The following is a 19533-nucleotide window of genomic DNA, read 5'->3' as shown; positions in this document are numbered from 1 at the left end:
GGCTGAGGGTTTGGGGAAAGAGTAGTTAGAGGCTACTGAGTGCAGTTTCTGCTCCGGAGGGTGGAGAGCTTCCAGGAATGGTGGTGACAACCACACAGCATGGCCTGTGCCTCGTGCACCGACTGCTCTTAAAATGGTGAGATAACAGATCTGGGGACATGCATTTTGTCACACTGAAACTAACTCGAGGATGGGGTGCGGCTATAACTAACAGTTCATTCTGCTTCCTGGCTCAGTCCCCTGGCATGGGAGAGTCCATTGCAAGTATCGTCTTGGCCAGGTGTAGTGAATCTATGATCCTGCCACTTGAAAAGCTGAGGCAGGAGGAACATGGGTATATGAAACCAGACTGGACCACATAGAGAGATTCTGCCAAAGAAAAAAGGAGGGTTAGGGAGGGAGCCAGGCGTCATGCTGTGTAACCTGTACAGTCACACCGGGCATGCGCTGTTTGAATGCGGAGCCCACATTCTCACAAACTATGCTGCCAGCACTGCTCACATGGCATGAACCGCTGAGCAGGTGGGGCACACACATGACCACACACAGCTGCCCAGGCACCACCTGGGCCCCCAAGTTATACCACAGACTTTTTACCAGCAAATCAAACACCTTTTAGTTCATTTTACATCACAGGTTTCACCTTTTGAAGAGGACATACATCAAGATGGTGTGCGTTTATAGAGTCCCACATGATGTTCCGATGCCGGTACACATTGTCTAATGGCCAAATCATAGCACATAGCCACCTCGCATTTTGCAAACATTCAAAATCTCTTCTAGGTGAAAAATACAGTTTATATAGCACATGGGACACTTGGTCCCCACTGCCTTCCTCTTCCTCTTCCCCAGCCTCAGGTCACCACCATTCTATTCTCAACATTAACTAAGGTCACATGTGACACACCTTTCTGCAATCATTTTTGTCTTCAAGCCACTGATGTCCTTGATCCCAAAGCCAGCAGGGGCACACTGCAGGGGATCTAGCCAAGTCTGCGAAGGTAAGAGGGACACACACTGCAAGACCCATGGGTATCTCAGGAAGAGGGCGGCAGACAGAGCTCACACAGGGTTCAAGCTTTCCCTGGGCAGTCCAGAGGGAGCCTGGGAAGTGGGCTCTCCATGTTAGATGCTGTCTGAAAGCGGTACAGCCAAGGATGGGATTCCTCGACATCTCACATATGGACGGCCGGACCTATGCCAAGGCTGTGCGGGCAAAGAGCAGCAGACATTCTTTCCAACAGAGGGCACATGGCATCTGCGTGGTCCTCGTTATCTTTAGGGCACCCTGTACCCTTGCTTTCTGTAATTGGATGCAGCTAGCCTTGCTGCATCTTGCTAGTCACAAGGCTGGACTGGAAGCCCTGAGAAGAGCAGGGCGCAGCTCTGAGAGCTCGACAGTCTCACAGCATCAGGGGCTGTGATCTGGTTTAGTACTATCATTTTGATTTTGGTTTTAGGTATAAAGAGAGTGCCTTCTGTTGCTGGAAATTAGAAAAAAAAAAGATGTGTCAAAATATATAAACTTCCATATTATCTTTAAGCAAAAGAATTTCCATGTGATGATGAATCTACACTCTCAACTTGACAGGATTTAGAATCACCCCGTCGGCACACCTCTGGGCAGGTCTGCGAGGGTGTGTCCAGAAAAGCTTAACTGAGGAGAGAAGACCCAACTTTAGGCAGTGCCATCCCATAGTGCCATCCCATGGGCTTAAGGCCCAGACTGAAGGAGAAAGAAAGATGGTCAGTGGTATAAACTCTCCTTGCTTCCTGACTGGGACCCAATGGCCAAATGCCTCATACCCTGCCACCATGCCTCCCATTAGGGTACGCTGTATCTTTTCTTTGTGAGACAGGGTTTCACTGTGTAGCTCTGGCTGTCCTGGAACTCGCTTTGTAGCCCAGACTGACCTCGAACTCAGAGACCCTCTGCCTCTGCCTCCCGGGTGCTGGGATTACAGGTGTGCGTCAGTCACCACCTCCAGGCTATGTATCCTTTCTTAAAACTGTAAAGCAAATAAACCCTCCCTGCTGATGTTGATTTTTCAAGTATTTTGCCACAGCCACAAAAAAATGAGATACACTAATCCATTTCAGAAAACAAGCCTGAGATGGCCATGGGTCGGACAGTGTATGGGTCTCTCCTGGCACAGGTAGAAATGGGCACCGGTAGTAGATTGTCACCACACGGGAATTGGGTTTTTTATGCAGGTCTCCCTATTTATCTAATGCTGGCTTTGAACTCAGGATCCTCCTGCCTCAACCTCCTGAGCACTAGAGAACACAGCATACGCCACCACATTCAATTTGGGCCTTCCTTCTCTTCTCGTTGTTTCTTCTGTATTTTAATGATCTTAAAATCCTATAACAGATTTTTTTCTTTTCTTTTTTTTTTTGTTTCCATTAAAAAGTACTTGTTTGTAACAGTACTCTAACACACTTCTGCAGGGTTGACCTGATAATGTGCTAGCTAGCGATGGCTGCAATACAGCAATTTACCACTAGATGTCAGACGGACATCAAGATGCAGAAAAAAGGCACTTGAGTGCCAACCCTGGGGTGTGGGCCCAGCACTTGGAAAGCGGAGGTGGAGGATCAAAAGTTCAGGATCACTCTCAGGTACAAGTCTGAGGCCTGCCTGGGACACAACAGACTCTGTCTCAAAAACCTAAAAACTCAGAAGGGAAAAAGAATGGAAACAATTATCACTGTAACATAAGGGTGTTTAAAAAAAAACTGTAAAAAAAAATCCTTTTTATTTAACATTTATTTACTCATTCATTGGGGGGGGGTGCGTGTGAAAGCCAGGTGTCAGGTACTCTTCTCTTACTCTGCCTTATTCCAGGCAGGATCTATTTTCACTTTCAGCAAGGCTGGCAGGTCCCCGCAATTCTGACTCTAGACTACCACTAGGGCAGCAGGCATAGGCAAGACCACGTTCTCGGTGTTTGGTCTGTGAGCTAGGATTCAAAGCTAGGCTGTCATGACTGTGCAGCAAGCAGTCCATATCTCTGTCCCCAGAGTGTCTTTCTATGTAGCCCTGACTGTCCTGGGCTTGTTACATATACCAGGATAACCTCAAACTCAGAGATCTACCTTCCTCTACCTCACAATGCTGGGATTAAAGGTGAGCACCACCAGGCCCGGCCCAAGTGACACCATTCTTGAGCCTACATCTTTAGTACCGCCTAAGTCTGCACAGCCCTGTCCTGCCGTCAGCATGTCCATATCCAAGAGCACAGTGTTGAACAAGAGCCCCTGGCCTCGGAAGGTTCAGAAAAGTAGTCACCTGGAGCCCGCTGTCTAGAGCAAGCCGTGACATTCAGACTCCTGCCCGACTTTTCACAGGCAGCTGCTGCAAAGCAGGTCAACTCAGGCTAGTTCTGTTTGGGCAGAAAAAAACAAGCAAAGGAAGTGAAGCAATCGCCTGACCTGTCGCGATGGCAGCCAAGCAAGAGCAGAACCTGTGAACACTCAGATAACTGGGGTGTATTGACCCAACTGAATCCACACCCCAACTGTGGACCTTAAAGCACCAGGCTCAGGTTACTCCTGGGCCTGCACCATGTATCCTTCTGTGACGAGACTGTGTCCGCCGCTCCACGTGCTCATTCTTTATTGGTATTCCTCACAAACATTAGATATATTATCCCTCCATGAATACATCTATGATTTCTTACATTTATTCTTTCTTAAAACACATAAACTGTGTGTGTGTGTGTGTGTGTGTGTGTGTGTGTGTGTGCGCGCGCGCGCGCACACACACACACACACTTTTATACTATATTTACACTTGTTATACTCTCTGGTAATAGATTTTATGTTTTCCATGTGTAGCCAATGTATAGAAATACAGTAATTTTTTTCTTCCACATGATGCTTTCTCTGCTTCCTTGGGATCTGACCTCCACAGCCTACATTGCACCTTCTCTTTTCTACTCCTTCACACACAGTACACTAGAACTACCAACTCTCGGGTGGGCTCACCACACTCCTCTGACTGAGCCATCTCCCTTCCCTGGGGTAGCGCCTTGGGCTCTGACAGCATACGGTGGACATGGGCTACAGACACCAACACAAACACAAGGGGCTATGTTCTGTACAACACATTTGTTTACGGAACGCCCGTGGAGGACATGGATTAGGGCAGGGAGAGTCCTCCTGGCAGCATGAGGCCACCAGTCCCCAAACCTTGAAGTCACTGGTGGTTGCTGACTGCAGAAGCCTAGCCAGGGAAGGCATGCTAGTCCCCACATGTCCTGTCCTGGTCCCTGGGCCAGCCATCTTGGTGGGGCTGCATCCCTTCTCTGTCTAGTGGTTGGCACTGGGTCGTGCTAGGAAATCACAGTGGACAACTGTGGAGGGAGGTTTCCCAACGGGAAGTGGCAGCATTTTGATGCACTGTGCCTTCCAGGCTTCTACTGAGTCACTGCTAATATTGCCCCACTGGCCAGTCCACATGTTCTGGCCCAAGTCCAAGATCAGAGTAGAAAGTCACCTGTGCTGCGTTGATGCACACATCTGTTATGCCAGGGCCGGCCGAGTTGACACACACATGCAATTCCTGGGCTTAGGAGGCCAAGACCACCCTGGGCTACACAATGAGACTCTGCCTCAAAACAAAACAAAAATTACACTGCATGAACCCCCAAGTCCAATCCCTAGTACTGCAAAACAAGAAAAAAAAATGTGTGGGGGGGTACCAACAAGCAGGGCAATAATTTATGGCTGTTTTGTGGTCCACTATGCTAGGGAGTGGTTTGTGTTGTTGTTGTTTTATTTTGTTTTGGGACAGTGACTCCTGATCCTCCTGCCTCCGCCTCCTGGGTGCTAGGACCACCACACCTCACCCACTATCCCAGCTGCTCTGGTCTACTGGGTGTGGGAAAACTAAAAGTAAATCCCCAAGCAGGAAAACAGACAAATCCAGAGGAATCCAGGTGGGAACACAGCTTAGTCTGAGGTTCAGGCCAGGCCAGAAAGGATAAAGGCAAGGGTAAAAACAAGTGATGGATGGGGTCGCCCCCAGGGCGCGAGTTCAGAAACAGCGTCAGCTGTCAGGAGCCAGAGATCACTTCAGTGGTTTATTAACTCCTGATCTATATAAAAAGCTGAGGGCTGGAAAGATGGCTCAGAGGTTAAGAGCATTGCCTGCTCTTCCAAAGGTCCCGAGTTCTATTCCCAGCAACCACATGGTGGCTCACAACCATCTGTAATGAGGTCTGCTGCCCTCTTCTAGCTCGCAAGTACACACGCAGACAGAATATTGTATGCATAATAAATAAATAAATATTTAAAAAAAAAAAAAAAAAAGCTGAGACGCTGGCAGAGGCAAATGAGTCCCGGTGACCACAGAGAGTCAAAAAGAGCCCACGAGAAATGGAGACGTCACCCAAAGACAGTGATCACAGAGGAAGACAGCATGCTCATACCTCAGTGGGGGATGTGCGGTCAAATGATGACCCAGGGCCTGAGAACTTGGAGAAATACAACAAGCTGCAAATCCTGAGAAATAAATACACGCCGATCTACAGGCAGTGTTGGCACTCGGCTAAGTGGGTTTCAGTTGATCTTCATAAAGTGCTCTTAATGCCCTTCGCTCTGAAGGCCTAGAGAGCCAGCACTGCCGAGCTCAGAGCGGAGCAAGGTTGAAGCAGGGAGGCACGGGCAAGGCCTCTCCCCCTTAGATGTTGCCTTCCACCTAAGACGGTAACAAGTTCCTCACTGCGCCTCCCTCCCTGCTAGGAAAAGATTAGTCTCGAATGACATGTTTTTCCCAGGCACTCAGATCTCCTTGTCACATGCTATCAGTTATAATCATAACTTATTTAATCTCTTGTTGTTTATAATCATAACTTATTTAATCTCTTGTTGTTTTGTTTTTTGAGCCAGGATCTCATTCTGTGGGCCATACTAACCTGGAATTTACCACAATCCTCCTGCCTGAGCTCTTCTAATTCTAGGATTACAGATGTGAGCCACTCACCATGCCTAGCTTCTAATGTCTTAATATTAAAAAAAAAATGTCAACTTCTCCTATTAACCATTTGTTTTACACTTTCCAAATCAATGTGTGCTAGTTCTGCTATTTAAGATTCGTTACCAAGAAAGGGAATGCATACCTGAGATCTCAGTGCTTCGTGAGAAGAGGCAGGAAGGTTGTAAATTTCAGGATAAACAGATACCATCTCTGAAATACAGAGGGGCACGTAGCTCAGGGACACTGGCCTAGGCTCAATCTAACACACAAGGGATTTCTAAGACTGTCTAGAATAGAGTGTGTGTGTGTGTGTGCACGCGCACGCTGGTACCTGAAGAGGCCAGAAGGGGGGCTGTGTGCCCTGAGCTAGAGTGACAGGCAGTTATCCGCTGCCTGAGACGAGCCTGTCAACACAGGTGTTCTTCAAGAGCAGCAAGTGCTCTAACCACTGGGCCAGCTCACCAGGGTGTTTCCTGCCAGTGCTCTAACCACTGAGCCACTTGGGGGAGCCTCGCTGTCCCTGACTGGGACTGGCTGCTCCCGGGACCCGCTGTTCACTGCCTGTGGCCACATGGCCCACTGCCACTGCTCAGCAACCTGCGCCAGTCCCTGCCTAGGACTGGCTGCTCTCAGGACCAGCTGCCCACTGCCACCCCTCGGTGACCTGCAGCGTTTCTTCCGCTGCAGCCACAGGGGATCCTGCGGCATTTTAATTAATCCTTTATACTAGGCTACAAGATGAGTCATAGGTCCTACTGAAACCTATTATATTCCAGGCCCTGAGGCAAGACTTGTCATCTGGAGTGACTGGCACGGAGCTCATGTGACATTGATAAATACAAATCACTGAAAACAAAATGCACAGCTCGAACCTAATGGTACCATCCACCTAGAGCACCGGGCACTCACCACAAAACTGGCAGGTAAATGCCAGGGGCCGTAAAAGTCTTTGATCCATCTTTTTCACAGCGGCGCTCCCTGTGTGTTGGCTTCTGGAAGTTTTGGTCCTTTGAAGCCAACAATAACACTAGGATAGTTCTGAAGCTAATGTCACTCAGCTCCAGGGCCACCAACCACAAATGCAATCACCAGAAAACCAGTGACAAGTCTCGGCCGGCTGAAAAGCTGTTCCCATCCAAGGATACAACACCAAGGCTTGTTAACCACCCCACCGGGGGAGGAGATATCATTTCTCTACTCAGCAATTAGACTTTGAGACAACAGGTCTCCAAAAGTTAAAATTTCCCTGGGAACCTCATGCTGAGGGAAGGAAAAGGCTGAAGCCTGGAGCCAGCTCAAAGAGGAACTGACTTGGGATTCCGCTAGCTCATCAGGCCACCGTGCAGGACCAGAAGCTAGGTGATAAAGCTCGGTGATAGGTGGGACCACACCTCGACCAGGACTGCTCAGTTATATAACACTTACCCACGTTTAAACCTAAGCCTTGTGTTAGGATCCCCAAAAACAGACTTGGGAGTCAGTAGACATTTTATCTGTTCTTCTTCCCCATATGGCCACACTGACCAAATCTCCTTCCTCTGCTTTCCACTGTAACTTGTGTCTGTAATTGGTGTGTCAGGATGCATTACTAAGCCTAGCTTTGTGGGGTGGTCAGAGCCCAGGCTTTGACACTAAAACCTCTAGTAATGGACACTTTGACCAGCTACTGTTTCCAAAGCAAGGTCTGCAAAGCCCTTACGTAAACTAGTCAGGTGGGACCAGAAGATGGCTTTGACAAAGGGCTGCTGTTCCTCCCGTCTTCGGGAACTGCATCCTCAGGTGCAGCCAACTGCGGGTGCAAATAATAATCAGGAAACTGTTTTTCATCTGCACGGAACATGCGCAGACTGCTTTCTTGCCGTTGTCCCTAAACAATGCAGCACAACTGCAGCATGCGCATTGCACTGGGAATAACAAGCCACCTAGAGATGGTGGAAAGGACACGGGATGAGTGGGCTCAACACAGATGCGATGCCACATTCCTACAAGCAACTTGGGCATCTGTAGATTCTGGTGAGGGGGTCCAATCAATATACTTCTACTAATGTATTTAAATATTCCCTGATGACTTCTACTCCCAGAAATATGGTAGGCCAGAACTTCTGAAGAGTCACTTTACAAAATCTGTATTTAGGATTCTGAGTTGGGATAATTATCATGCACCAGGGACTAGCCACAAATGAAAAACTTTAAGGTTCACCTGTTAGCCAGAAACATGCTTTTAATGGGAAGAAGTCAAGAAATTAGGTCTACTTAATGATAGAGCACATGCTAACACATACAAAGCCTTGGGTTCAATCCTCAGCACCGAAGAAAGGAACGGAATTTACAGATGGCAGAAAATCATGGGAAGAGTTGACCCATGCCGTATGCCATCAGCAGGTCAAAAACAAGATGGCATCATTACACACATACTATGGCTCCCCAATGCCCAGAACGCTGGCTGCACCTAATGCTGTCAGGGATACAAAGCGCCAGAAACTCTGATTTACTGCTGGTGAGGATGCAAAACAGTACAGCCACTTTGGAAGTTAGTGCAATGACTCTTTATAAAACCGAACATATTTCTGCCATTGAATCCAGGAAGTCATGATCTTCATTTATGCAAAGAAACTGAAACATGTCCACTCTAGTCTGCACATGAACATCTATAGCATCTCTATTCACAATTTCTAAAACTCGAAAGCAGTAAGGTACTCTTCAGAAAAGGAATGGATAGTCCAGGTAATGAATTATTAGTCAGGGTTCAATGTGGTGTATCATTAATACATGAAGGAAGCTTAAGGGCACATTGCTAAATGAAAGATTCCAACCGGAAAGAGCTACAAACTATCTCGAAAAAGACCAATTATGGAGACAGTGAAAACATCAGTGGTTGCCAGGGACTGGGGGAAGATGTAGGAACAGGCAGAGAACAGAGCATTTTTCGGGTCGTAGAACGAGTCGGCATGGTCCTATAACAGGGGACACACACGAGGGGGAAACCCACAGAATACACAGTACCAGGACAGAACCCTAATGACAATGATAGATCAAGGCAGTTTCATCTCCTGCGGGAGAGGAAGGTTGAAGGTGGGAAACACTGAATTTCATGAAGTTGGAGGCATAGGAGAAATCGCTATACCTGCCTCTCAATTTTGCTGTGAGTCTAAAACATCTCTAAAAGCTTAAGGCGAGTGCTGCCAGCATCAGCGTCACCCTGAGGAGCTGTCAATAGCTGTGGAGGCACCACACGGGACCAAGGCTGACAGTCACACTGGGTTCTTCCACCCCCCCCTCGCTTGCCACTGTAAAGGCTCTCTTCACTAAGGGAGCCCCTTCACGGCTAGATTCACGCTCTCTTCCAGTGAGCCTTACACCTGGCCTTGGCGGTCTCAGAGTGGCTGCAGAGCTGCCCCTATGGGACAGAGAGTCACAGCCCTGATGAGTGAGACAGATCGAGAGGAACAGGGCCATCTGATTACCTCCAGATGTGTGAGCCGGGCCTACCTGATGTTTTCCAGGGCATCTGTTATCTGCTGCTGCTCAATGTCATAGAGTTTCACCTTGAAGCCTCCACTGGCGAACAGGAGAGCCCAGCTCCGGCCAATGAGTCCACTGGGGAGAAAATTAAATAAATAAATAAATAAATAACAGATTTAAGACATTTATTGATCTAATCACTTTCCATGTCTCATATAAAGCACTATAAAAATTATACAACATCCCACTCTTAGAACATTTAACAAATATCTGAAAAGTTGGCATAGCCTTTATGTTGGATTGTTGGCACACAACACCTAGGACTGAAAGGGAAAACGTGTGTCACCTCTGCAGCACTGCCACTTTTACATGCACAAGAGACTCGAGCATCTATGCTGATACCGTCTGGGGACCTCAGAAGCCCTCACTCATGAATACTGAGAGACAAGTGCATTTTCCCTGCCCGCCCTCTGCCCCCGGCCAATGACACCCACTTTCACAACATCCAAGCATGGCACAGGGGGGCCAACACCATTAGACACTCCTCGGGCCCCCTCTGTCTAGTCTCTGCAATGCTCTAGACAGAAGATGCTACCAGTTCCTCTTCCATGCGTGAGGAAAGGAAGGTGACAAGGAACGAATCCCCGGCCACTTGTCCTGTGACGAGGAGATGAAGCCAAGAGGTCCGACTCAGGGGCCCTTACTCTTGTTTCGGGTTTTGTTTGTTTTTATAAAGAAGAGTAAGGATCTTTATCAAAAAAATATTTTTTAATATAGACTCCAAGTATGTGGTTAAGGGGGGGGAAAGGCGGGACTAGAGAGATGATTCAGTGGTTAAGAGCACTGGCTGCTCTTCCAGAAGACCTGGGTTAGTTTCCCAGCATCTACACGGAAACTCACAACTGTCTGTAACTCCAGTTCTAGGAGATCTGACAACATCACACCAATGTGCATAAAATAAAAGTTAAACAACTTTTAAAGGGTTAAAATGTTAAAGAGAGAGAAAAGGGCATTAAGAAAGACACCCCAAAGAGCATGTGTGTGAGCTTCTCTAAGAGAACCCCCAAGACCTCACTTTTGTTCCCCTTGCTTCCAGACAAGGTCTCCTGAAATAGCCCAGGCTGGCCAGGGAGCTGAGGAAACCTTGACCTCCTGATTCTGCTGCCGCACCTCTGGAGTGCTGGGACTCCAGGCTTTTGTGTGAAGAGCAAACCCACAGCCTCCCCCGTGCTAGGCCGCTCTTCACCAGATAAGCTATGACCTGGGAGAGTCTTTGCCCTATGTCCCAAACACCCCTCCAGACTTACTGAAAGTCAAAGGACAAAAAGTCACCATTTTCCAAAGGAATAAAAACAAAGTTATAAAACACAGCTGGGCCGGGCAGTGGTGGTACACACCTTTAATTCCAGCACTCGGGAGGTGGAGGCAGGTGGATATCTGTGAGTTCGAGGCCAACCTGGTCTACAAGAGCTAGTTCCAGGACAGGCTCCAAAGCTACAAAGAAACCCTGTCTCGAAAAAAAGCAAACGAAAGAAAGAAAGAAAGAAAGAAAGAAAGAAAGAAAGAAAGAAAGAAAGAAAGAAAGAAAGAAAGAAAGAGAAAAAACACAGCTGGGTGCATGATGATGTATATACATATATATACATATATACATATATACACACACACACACACACACACACACACACACACACACATATATATATATATATACTTGTTATCCCAGAATTTGGGGGTCAAGATGACAGAGTCTTAAGTTCAGGGCCGGCATGGGCTACATGATAAGTTATGTATCCAAAAAGGAAAGTCAAAAAAAAAAAAAGTTCAGAACACATCTAAGGTCCAAACCAGCTTCTAATCCCATTCTTCAATCAAAGGAAGCAGAACACCTTGGAGAAATGAATAGTTCTAGGACTGAACACACAAAATAAAGATGACCCTGGAACAGTCTGTAACACAGAAAGCCAGGAAGAGCTAAGGTAAGTGCCTGCCTGAGCCAGCATGTTGAAAGGACACATAGAACCATTAGGAGAGTGCTCAGGGACCAAGACAATGACAATACATAGCAAGGAATCAGCAAAAGCACCCTGTGAAAGAATCCCAATAGTTCATGCAGCCACACCACCCTCGGGGACACGAGGTCACACTGTGATGGCTATTCTGGGTCGTCAACTTGACTACATCTGCAATGCCCAACACCCTGGCAGCTGAGTGCACCTCTGAGGGAATTTCCTTAACTGAATCATTTAAACTGGGAACGCCCACCTTTAATCCAGAATTTAGAGGCAAGAAGAGCCACCTTTAGTGTGGGTCACAGCTTCTGCAGGCAACCTATATAAAGGACACGGAAGCAGGAAGCTCTGGCTCTTTGCCTGCTTGCCCTCTCTCTTAGTTGCTGGGATTAGAGTCTACTTCTTTGGGATTCTGGTGTATAGTGATGACCTCATGAACTGAACAGCCACTAGATTCTTGAATGTCCCATTGGGAGACAGCCATTGTTGAATTAATTGTACCATAGTCTATAAGCCACTCTAATAAATTATATAAATGATGGATAATATATATTCATATATATATATGTGTGTGTGTATATATATATATACATATATATATTCATTCTATCAGATCTGAACCCTGACTAATCCACCCTCCATCCACACCTAAATGCAATTTATGCAGAACCACTCTCAAAAGTATAGAAAGGAAAGAAACAGGGAGTAACTCAGCCATAGAGAAGCAAGGCAAACAGGACCTTAGCCAGGTTGCTCAAGGTTACTATCAATCGTGGTGAGTCAACCAACAGTTCACTCCCAGGATGTGCCATGATGAGAATGACCCTTGACCTCTCAGCCCTTCCCCCCACCACCTGTCTAATCAGGCAAAGTATTAGAAGAGCGAACAGAATTCAACTTCTTGCCTGCTATTCTTCAAAACTGTCTAGGTCACCATGAACAAGGAAAGCCTAAAAAATTGTCACAAGCTAGAGGTGTTGATACAGAAACAGCAAATGAAGTGGCCTTCTGCATGGGTGAGGGATTAGCCCCAGGGCCCTCTTCCCATGTCCCAGTAGGTGGCCATGTTCCTTACCTAAAATGGTGTAGCATTTGCACAGAGTCTATACCCATCATCCCGTATCTACAGATCCTGCCTTGAGCATCCGTAAATGACTTACACAATGAAAATGCTATTGTATATGACCACCACAGTACACTGTTTACAGCAGTGGTTCTCAGCCTTCCTAACGCTGTGACCCTTTAATACAGTTCCTCACGTTGTGGTGACCTCCAACCGTAAGTTATTTCATTGCTACTTCAGAACTGTAATTTTGCTACTGTTATAAATCATAATGTAAATATCTGTAATTTCCAGTGTCTTAGGCAAGCACTGCGAAAGGGTCATTCAACCCCCAAAGGAGTTGAGAACCACTGGTTTAGAGGGTAGCCACAGAAAGAAGTCAGGCATTTCTTTTTCAACTATTTTCAGTCCAGGTTTGGTTAAATCTGTAGGTGTGGAGCCCACGGACACAGAAGTGTGAAGTTGGTCTCCCCCTAGGGCTGGTTCTAAGCAAACAAGATTGTTGAGCCATCTCCTACGTGCAGGCAGGCGTGGCGTGGCTGAGAGTGCCTACCGCAAATGACAAGTCCAAGGAAGACCTGGCTTCTGTCTGAACCCCAAGGCCCGTGAGGTTCAGCAGACGGTAACCAGGTCTTTCTGGTGCGCCTCAGCGTGCAGATACAGTTTCGGCAGTTTCGGCTCTGTGCAGGGAAGTGGGGAGGGCAGTGCTTATCACCACCGTGACTTTGTTTGCACTTGACAGGATGAACTCCTGCGCTCTGGGAACCTTTGTCATCTTGGCACATTGTAGAGCTTGGTAAGTGTTAGTTGTTGACAAGAAAAAAAGCTGACGTGCTAGTGACAAACTCCAGATAAAGGTCAGCGGTGCTTCCTATGGGGCTAACCCAAGCGCAATGGCAGCTGGCTGGAGCGATGCAGAGCGCCAGCTGTATGCCAGGTGCCACTCCAGCTCTGATCAGAAGGAGCTGACAGTGGAAGTGCTGGAAAAGAGGAAGCAGCAGGAAGAAGGGCCTTGAGTAGGGAGTGCAGACTGGGAGGCAGAGGAAATCCGAAAGCACCACCAGTGACTATCTCACCAGGGAGTTGCAGGAGGTGAGAGAAGCTGCCAGGAAGAAGTGTCCCCGGCAGAGCTGAAGTGCGTTTGCAGGTCCAGGAGAACAGGGTGACAGCGCTGACATGGAGGTGGCAGGAAAGAGTGGCCGAGGATGAAGGAAGAGCAGAGGGGCCGGAGGGGTGGTCTCATTGCACACAGTGCCTCAGAGGCCATGGTAGGGTTTAGGTTTTTAATCTGGGTGTGATGGGTAGCCAATGGAAAGTTTCAGATTACCTATGTGAAGTGACTGGTTTTAAAAGTTTAAAAGGAGCTCTCTGGAGCTGGGAATGGTGGTGCATACCAGTACTCAGGAGGCTGGGCCAAGTGAATTTTGAGTTTAAAGTTATTCTGGGCTATAACTGCAAGATGCTGCAACATGCAGAGAGACGCACACAGACACACACACAGAGATGCACACAGACACACATGGACACACACACTCCACGTCAAGATGCTGGGCAGCAGCAGCAACTGTAGCTTCCAGTCAGCCCTGAGATTGCTAAAGAAACTAACACCTTCCAGTGTGCTATGGCACTAGACTGTGATGTGGAGATGGGCAGTTGGATTCAGGCATTTTCCACTCCTTGTATGCTAACCTTAAGATGTATTTATCCACACAGCCCCATCACAAGTTAGTCAAGAAATGTCTGCACTAGGGTAAACATGGGAGTAAGGAGTTTAGAAGTCCAGAGGCTGCTTCAAGATGTGGTGGTAGAGTGGACCAAGACCGAAGCAAAGGGTGAAGAAAAGTGGTCAGTTGGGTTCTAGATGCTTATCTTCTTCAAACATAATTGCTGGTGGTCCATTTGATAGGGGGATCAAGGATGATGCCAAATTATATTCTAAGAACAAGAAAGAGTGAGACATCACTATTGATGAAGACACTAGGAGAGTCAATCAGAAGTGCAGGGCAGGGTATTTTTTAAGCGGGAAGCCGATGTTAAAGCAGTATGGATTTAGCACATACTGAATACAAACTGGGTTCCTAGTCAAAGCCTGACCTCAGAAGCCAATATGGGTGCTTGCAAGAAGGAGACTGATGAGCTTGCCAAATGGTTGGGCTTTGGGACAGTCCAGCTTTTTGTTTTTGAGATAGGGTCTCACCAGGTAGCCCTGGCTGGCCTGGAACTCATTACATAACCAGGAGGATATTCCACCTCTAGTGGGGAAGTGCAGTGCTGGTCTGGTGACCCAAGCAAGTACAAGTACAAGTGGTTGTATACAGGACCGCCCACCTGAGTTCAATCCTAGATCCCACAAAGTGGCAAGAGAGAACGAACTGCTGAGAATTGTCCTTTGACCTCTACACATGCCCTGTAGCATGAGCAAGTGCAATGACAGATGAGAGAGAGAGAGAGAGAGAGAGAGAGAGGGAGAGAGAGAGAGAGAGAGAGAGAGAGAGAGAGAGAGAGAGAGAGAGAGGAGAGAGAGAGGATAGACAGATAACAGATATATAGATGATGGATGGATGGATGGATGGGTGGGTAGGTGGGTGGGTGGGTGGATGGGTAGACAGACAGACAGACAGATGGCAACCAAATGAGAAGGTGTGAAGGGGGCAGAGAAACCGAGGAGAAGATAGCACCCATCTGTGTTCACCTGATAGGGTTCAGATTTGGACTGAGACTCAGTCACTGGGTTTAGCTGGATAAATAGGGATGTGGATGAAGGTGAGCGCAGTCTAGGGTGTTGGTGTCAAGAAAAGCCTGCCAGGGGAGGGGCTAGATGAAAGGGCCTCTGGATGTTAGCCACCAGTCTCTCAGGAACAGAAGGAATAGGTGGGCATGCTAATATATTTATCAGTTTCTCAACTGTGGGAGTTTTGACTCCATGTTCTGCGATATTAAAATCTTCTATACTTAATATGTGTTATATTGTATATACAAAATTTTTAATCAAACTCTTAGGGCTCTAGATGTGCAGTGATCAGTATGATCAATATGGTAGACTTTAGCCATGTGCAACTATTAAAATTTAAACTACAGTCAAGTAAATGTTAAAGTTCAGTCAATGAGCAGAACTGAACACAGTTCAAGAACTCGGTGTCCACATGTCATAGTGGCAACAAGGTTGGACAGATGGTCAGACACTGGGAGACTTGCATCTATTTGGAACATGCTCACTTCTCCTGGCCATTACTCCCTAAACAATAAGCAACTGTTTACATAGCATTCATACTATATTACATACTAAGGTCCTGCCTTAGAGGGGGGTGAAAATGACTTTGGGAATAGCTCAGCAAGGAACTTACCCAGTATTTGCAGGGCCCAGTTCAGTCCCCAGCCCTGAAGGAGAATGAAAGGGGGAGGGAGAGAGGGGAAGGAAGAGGGGGGCAGGCCAAAGAGGGGGCTAGGGTATAAAGGCACTTGCCATGCAAACCTAGCAACCTAATCTGAGTTTGATCCCCAGGCCCCACATAAGAGCATGGAGCAGACCAACTCCACAAAGTTGTCTCCTGACCTCTACTCATACAGTCTCACACACACAGCCAGGTCTCTTTTGCTGCTGTTTTTGTTTGAGACTCTTGTCCAGGTTGGCCTGAAACTTGAGATGCTCATGTCTCCACCTCCTTGGGATTACAGGTGTGCAGGTGTGTGGCCTTGCTAACCTCTCCATCCAGGTTTAAGGAAATGATTTACATCCTGGGCACAACCTGTTAAATGGATGTTCCCTGAATCACCTACGGGGCCCTGAAAGAGAGATGGAAAGTGACAGAGAAGGCAGAAATAAAATTAATAGAAACAAGATACACAGTAGAAGGCTGGTAATAGATACAGACAGGTGGGTGATTGACTGATCGTGGGATAGACAGAAGAGAAAGAGGAATGGGGCAGGGTGAGAGGAAGCCACTTCGTGTTCATAAGGGTGTTGTAAGCAAAAGACAAACAGAACTTTCTCATTAGAAGTCAGCGCAATATCCAATGACCCCAGGTCATCCTGTGGTCCTTAAGATGTCCCAAGCCCCTTCCTTCTAAGTTCCCTGACCATGAGTTCAGATAACTGATTGGTAGTAACTCCTCCACCTGATACACCTGTTAGGTGCAGGTGGAACACGACTTACCTCCCAACATGAGATCCAAACAAGCCTGGCCCTTGACCCTGGTGCCTATCACAGAAGGTGAGGCAGCACAATCCACCACAGGGCAAAGGGCACTTTTTATATTTCCCTAACCATTCAACCACAGGCATCCACCGGGAAGGACAAAGGTGCAGTTAATTCCACAGTTCTGTGAGAGAGAAAATGGCCGGAGGCATCCTGACACTTTCCTCCCAATGGTTCCAAAGGAAAACCCCTGAACTTGAGACTGGTCTGCAGGCAGGTCAACAGGTGGGCAAAAGCATAAATGGGGACATGAAACCACTTCTCAAATGAGTCCCTAAGTGTTGCTACAAGTTGATAGAACGTAGACAGCTAGCCAATAAAAAGTACACATAAACGCCCCCTCCTTGTTGAAAAAGAAATAGCAATGGAGGAAAAAAAGGGAAGCATGAGCACAGAGGTCAGTATGGATGAACTTGGGCTGTTAAGTAACTCCGCCTCCTGCCGTGAGACACACATACACAAAAGCAAGGAAAGCCAGGTGTCTTGATTGTCAAGGGTTCTGCCCCAGAGGCTTTCCAGGCTAGCCTCACGGTGCATATGAACCTTCCTAACAACCCAGGCCAATCTCTAACAATTACTATCATCGTGGGTAAACCACTTATCTGTGTTAATAAAAAAAATAAATAAATAAGGGCACCGTTTTCAAGCTGGGAGTGGAGGCACTCCAGTAATTGGAGGTAGAGGCAGGAGAATTAGGAGTTCAAGGATAGCCTCAGCTACTTAGAGATTTTGAGGCCAGCCAGAGCAACACTGAGACTCCCGGCTCAAAACATTAGAACACAGTCTTCGCAGGATCGTAGCTAATATTCGGTTAGTACTTGATGCCAAGAACCTCTGAATAGCCCTGCAACACTGAGCCTGCACTGACAAAGGTGGAAACCTCGGGGTGACCCACACCGACTTAAGGAACACATTAGCTCTCCTCAGGGCTCCGCCAAGCCACAGCCGCCACTGCGTCTCCTGCTAGGTCAGCTCTGGAGCGCAAGTGCGAAGCGCGCGGAAGAGCGAGGTACAGCCTGATGCCCACCCGAGGCACCCACGGCCGCCCGCGCGAGGCCCCGCGTTCCGGACGCTGCCAGGGCGCCAGCCATTGCAGCGCAGCGCCACTGAGACTTTTACCTGCCCACGATCACCACCCCGCCCGTTGCGGGGGACGCCATGGCAGATCCGGGCCTGGCGGCACAGCTGAGCAACCAGAGAGAGAAAGCGGAGCAGGCCGGCTGTGAACCGGAATGGGGCTGGGCGCCGGGGTGGGTCTGGGCTCCAGCATGGGCGTGCCCGAGCCTCGTGAAGCCGTACCCATTGGCTGCCAAGCTCCGGGGCGGGGCCAAGGCGCAGGAGGGCGGAGCCCGCGACTAGGCGCGGGGTCGATCACTCTAGCTAGCCCTGGCAACTGGGGAACTTGGATGAAACCGGGAAGACCGGACACTTCTTAACTGAGCAATTTTTACTTTTTCGTTTCTAACAGGAAACCGTTAAACCAGTGTCCTTAGGAACGGATACTGCCAGGTTGGCGCAAAGCTTTACCCCGGAGACGCTTTCAAGAAGATATTCCTTTAATGACATTCAAGACAGTTCCAGTTCGGCACTTTAAGGACTTTGTTTCACTGTTTACGTTCGACTCTACACGGGAGATGCAGGTCTGGTGAGATACCTGCCGCCTGGCTTCCCCGATGTGAACTGAGGCCCGGGTACTTAGGGACACCTACAGAGGAAAACTCCAGATATGTCTCTCTGAGAAACGGAAGGACGCGTTTGAATTCCTTGTAACGTGCCATACAGCCTCTGTGTGCCTTATTTCCTCCTTGCAGAGGAGTGCAGTGTTGCCATGTGCGTTGAAGAAAGAAAGAAAGAAAGAAAGAAAGAAAGAAAGAAAGAAGGAAGGAAGGAAGGAAGGAAGGAAGGAAGGAAGGAAGGAAGGAAGGAAGGAAAGAAAGAAAGAAAGAAAGAAAGAAAGAAAGAAAGAAAGAAAGAAAGAAAGAAAGAAAGAAAGAAAGAAAACTCCCAAGCTCCCAAGGGGCTTTGTAGTACCACAAATGCTCTCCCCAAACCTGGGTGGCTAAGCCAGGATTTCCGGCCCACTCTGGGCCTCACATAGAAATAGCAAGATGGGGGTGGGAGGAGTGGGGAGGGGCCGCAAAGGGCAAGAAAAGAACTTGTCTAGTGTCCTGGCTCCTGGTTCTTTAGTTGAGAACAGGAGACAGAGAAGACGGGGAATCACACTGCCTGGCACAAGTTTTGTGTTCACACACCACACTCAGAAGTGGAAACACATCGTCGTCAGAAGTTTGGGCAAAGCTGAAACAAGAATAAGCAACCTATGACAGATTCAGGAGAATATTATTCCTTTGCCTTATTCCCACCCCTTGTGAAGAAAATGGAAAGAGGAACCTCTGAAGAGGTTGGGGTTATTTGTCTGATTGTCTGTTGTTTTTCCACGACCCACGACAGGGTTTCTCTGTGTAGACCTGGCTGTCCTAGAACTGGCTTTGTAGACCAGGCTGGCCTTGAACTCATAGAAATAGTCCTGCCTCTGCCTCCTGAGTGCTGGGATTAAAGGCATGCGCTGCCACCACCTGGCTACCGACAACTCTTTAATTAGATTTGAGGCTCCACAGATGGGTCAAAAGTTTATGGCTGGAGAGGTCACAGGCCTTAGAGGGAAATTCATTAATGATGTTTTTGCAAATGGACATGTGGTCAAAGTGCCTTTTCTATATACACTCAAACAACCCCACACTCCAATCAAGGGTGCAAAACTAGTCCAGCAGGGGCTGGAGAGATGGCTCAGAGGTTAAGAGCATTGCCTGCTCTTCC

The 19533-nt window shown here is 47.8% G+C and overlaps 1 protein-coding gene across 1 annotated transcript in view; it reads right to left on the bottom strand.

Annotated features, from left to right (window-relative positions):
- Cryl1 (crystallin lambda 1) overlaps positions 1-17969 on the bottom strand; it is a 96965-nt gene extending 78996 nt beyond the window's left edge. The window contains exons 1-2 of the mRNA XM_038310581.2: positions 17836-17969; positions 9473-9580 (exon numbers count right to left, since the gene is read on the bottom strand). Coding sequence (XP_038166509.1) covers positions 9473-9580; positions 17836-17876 — 149 coding nt within the window. The 5' untranslated portion in view covers positions 17877-17969. The remainder of the gene's footprint in view (positions 1-9472; positions 9581-17835) is intronic.
- Between the last annotated feature and the right edge of the window lie 1564 nt (positions 17970-19533).

Source organism: Arvicola amphibius, chromosome 13 (genome assembly GCF_903992535.2).
Source record: "Arvicola amphibius chromosome 13, mArvAmp1.2, whole genome shotgun sequence".
In the NCBI taxonomy this organism is placed as follows: Eukaryota; Metazoa; Chordata; class Mammalia; order Rodentia; family Cricetidae; genus Arvicola; species Arvicola amphibius.
This window is presented reverse-complemented; position numbering and strand designations above follow the sequence as displayed.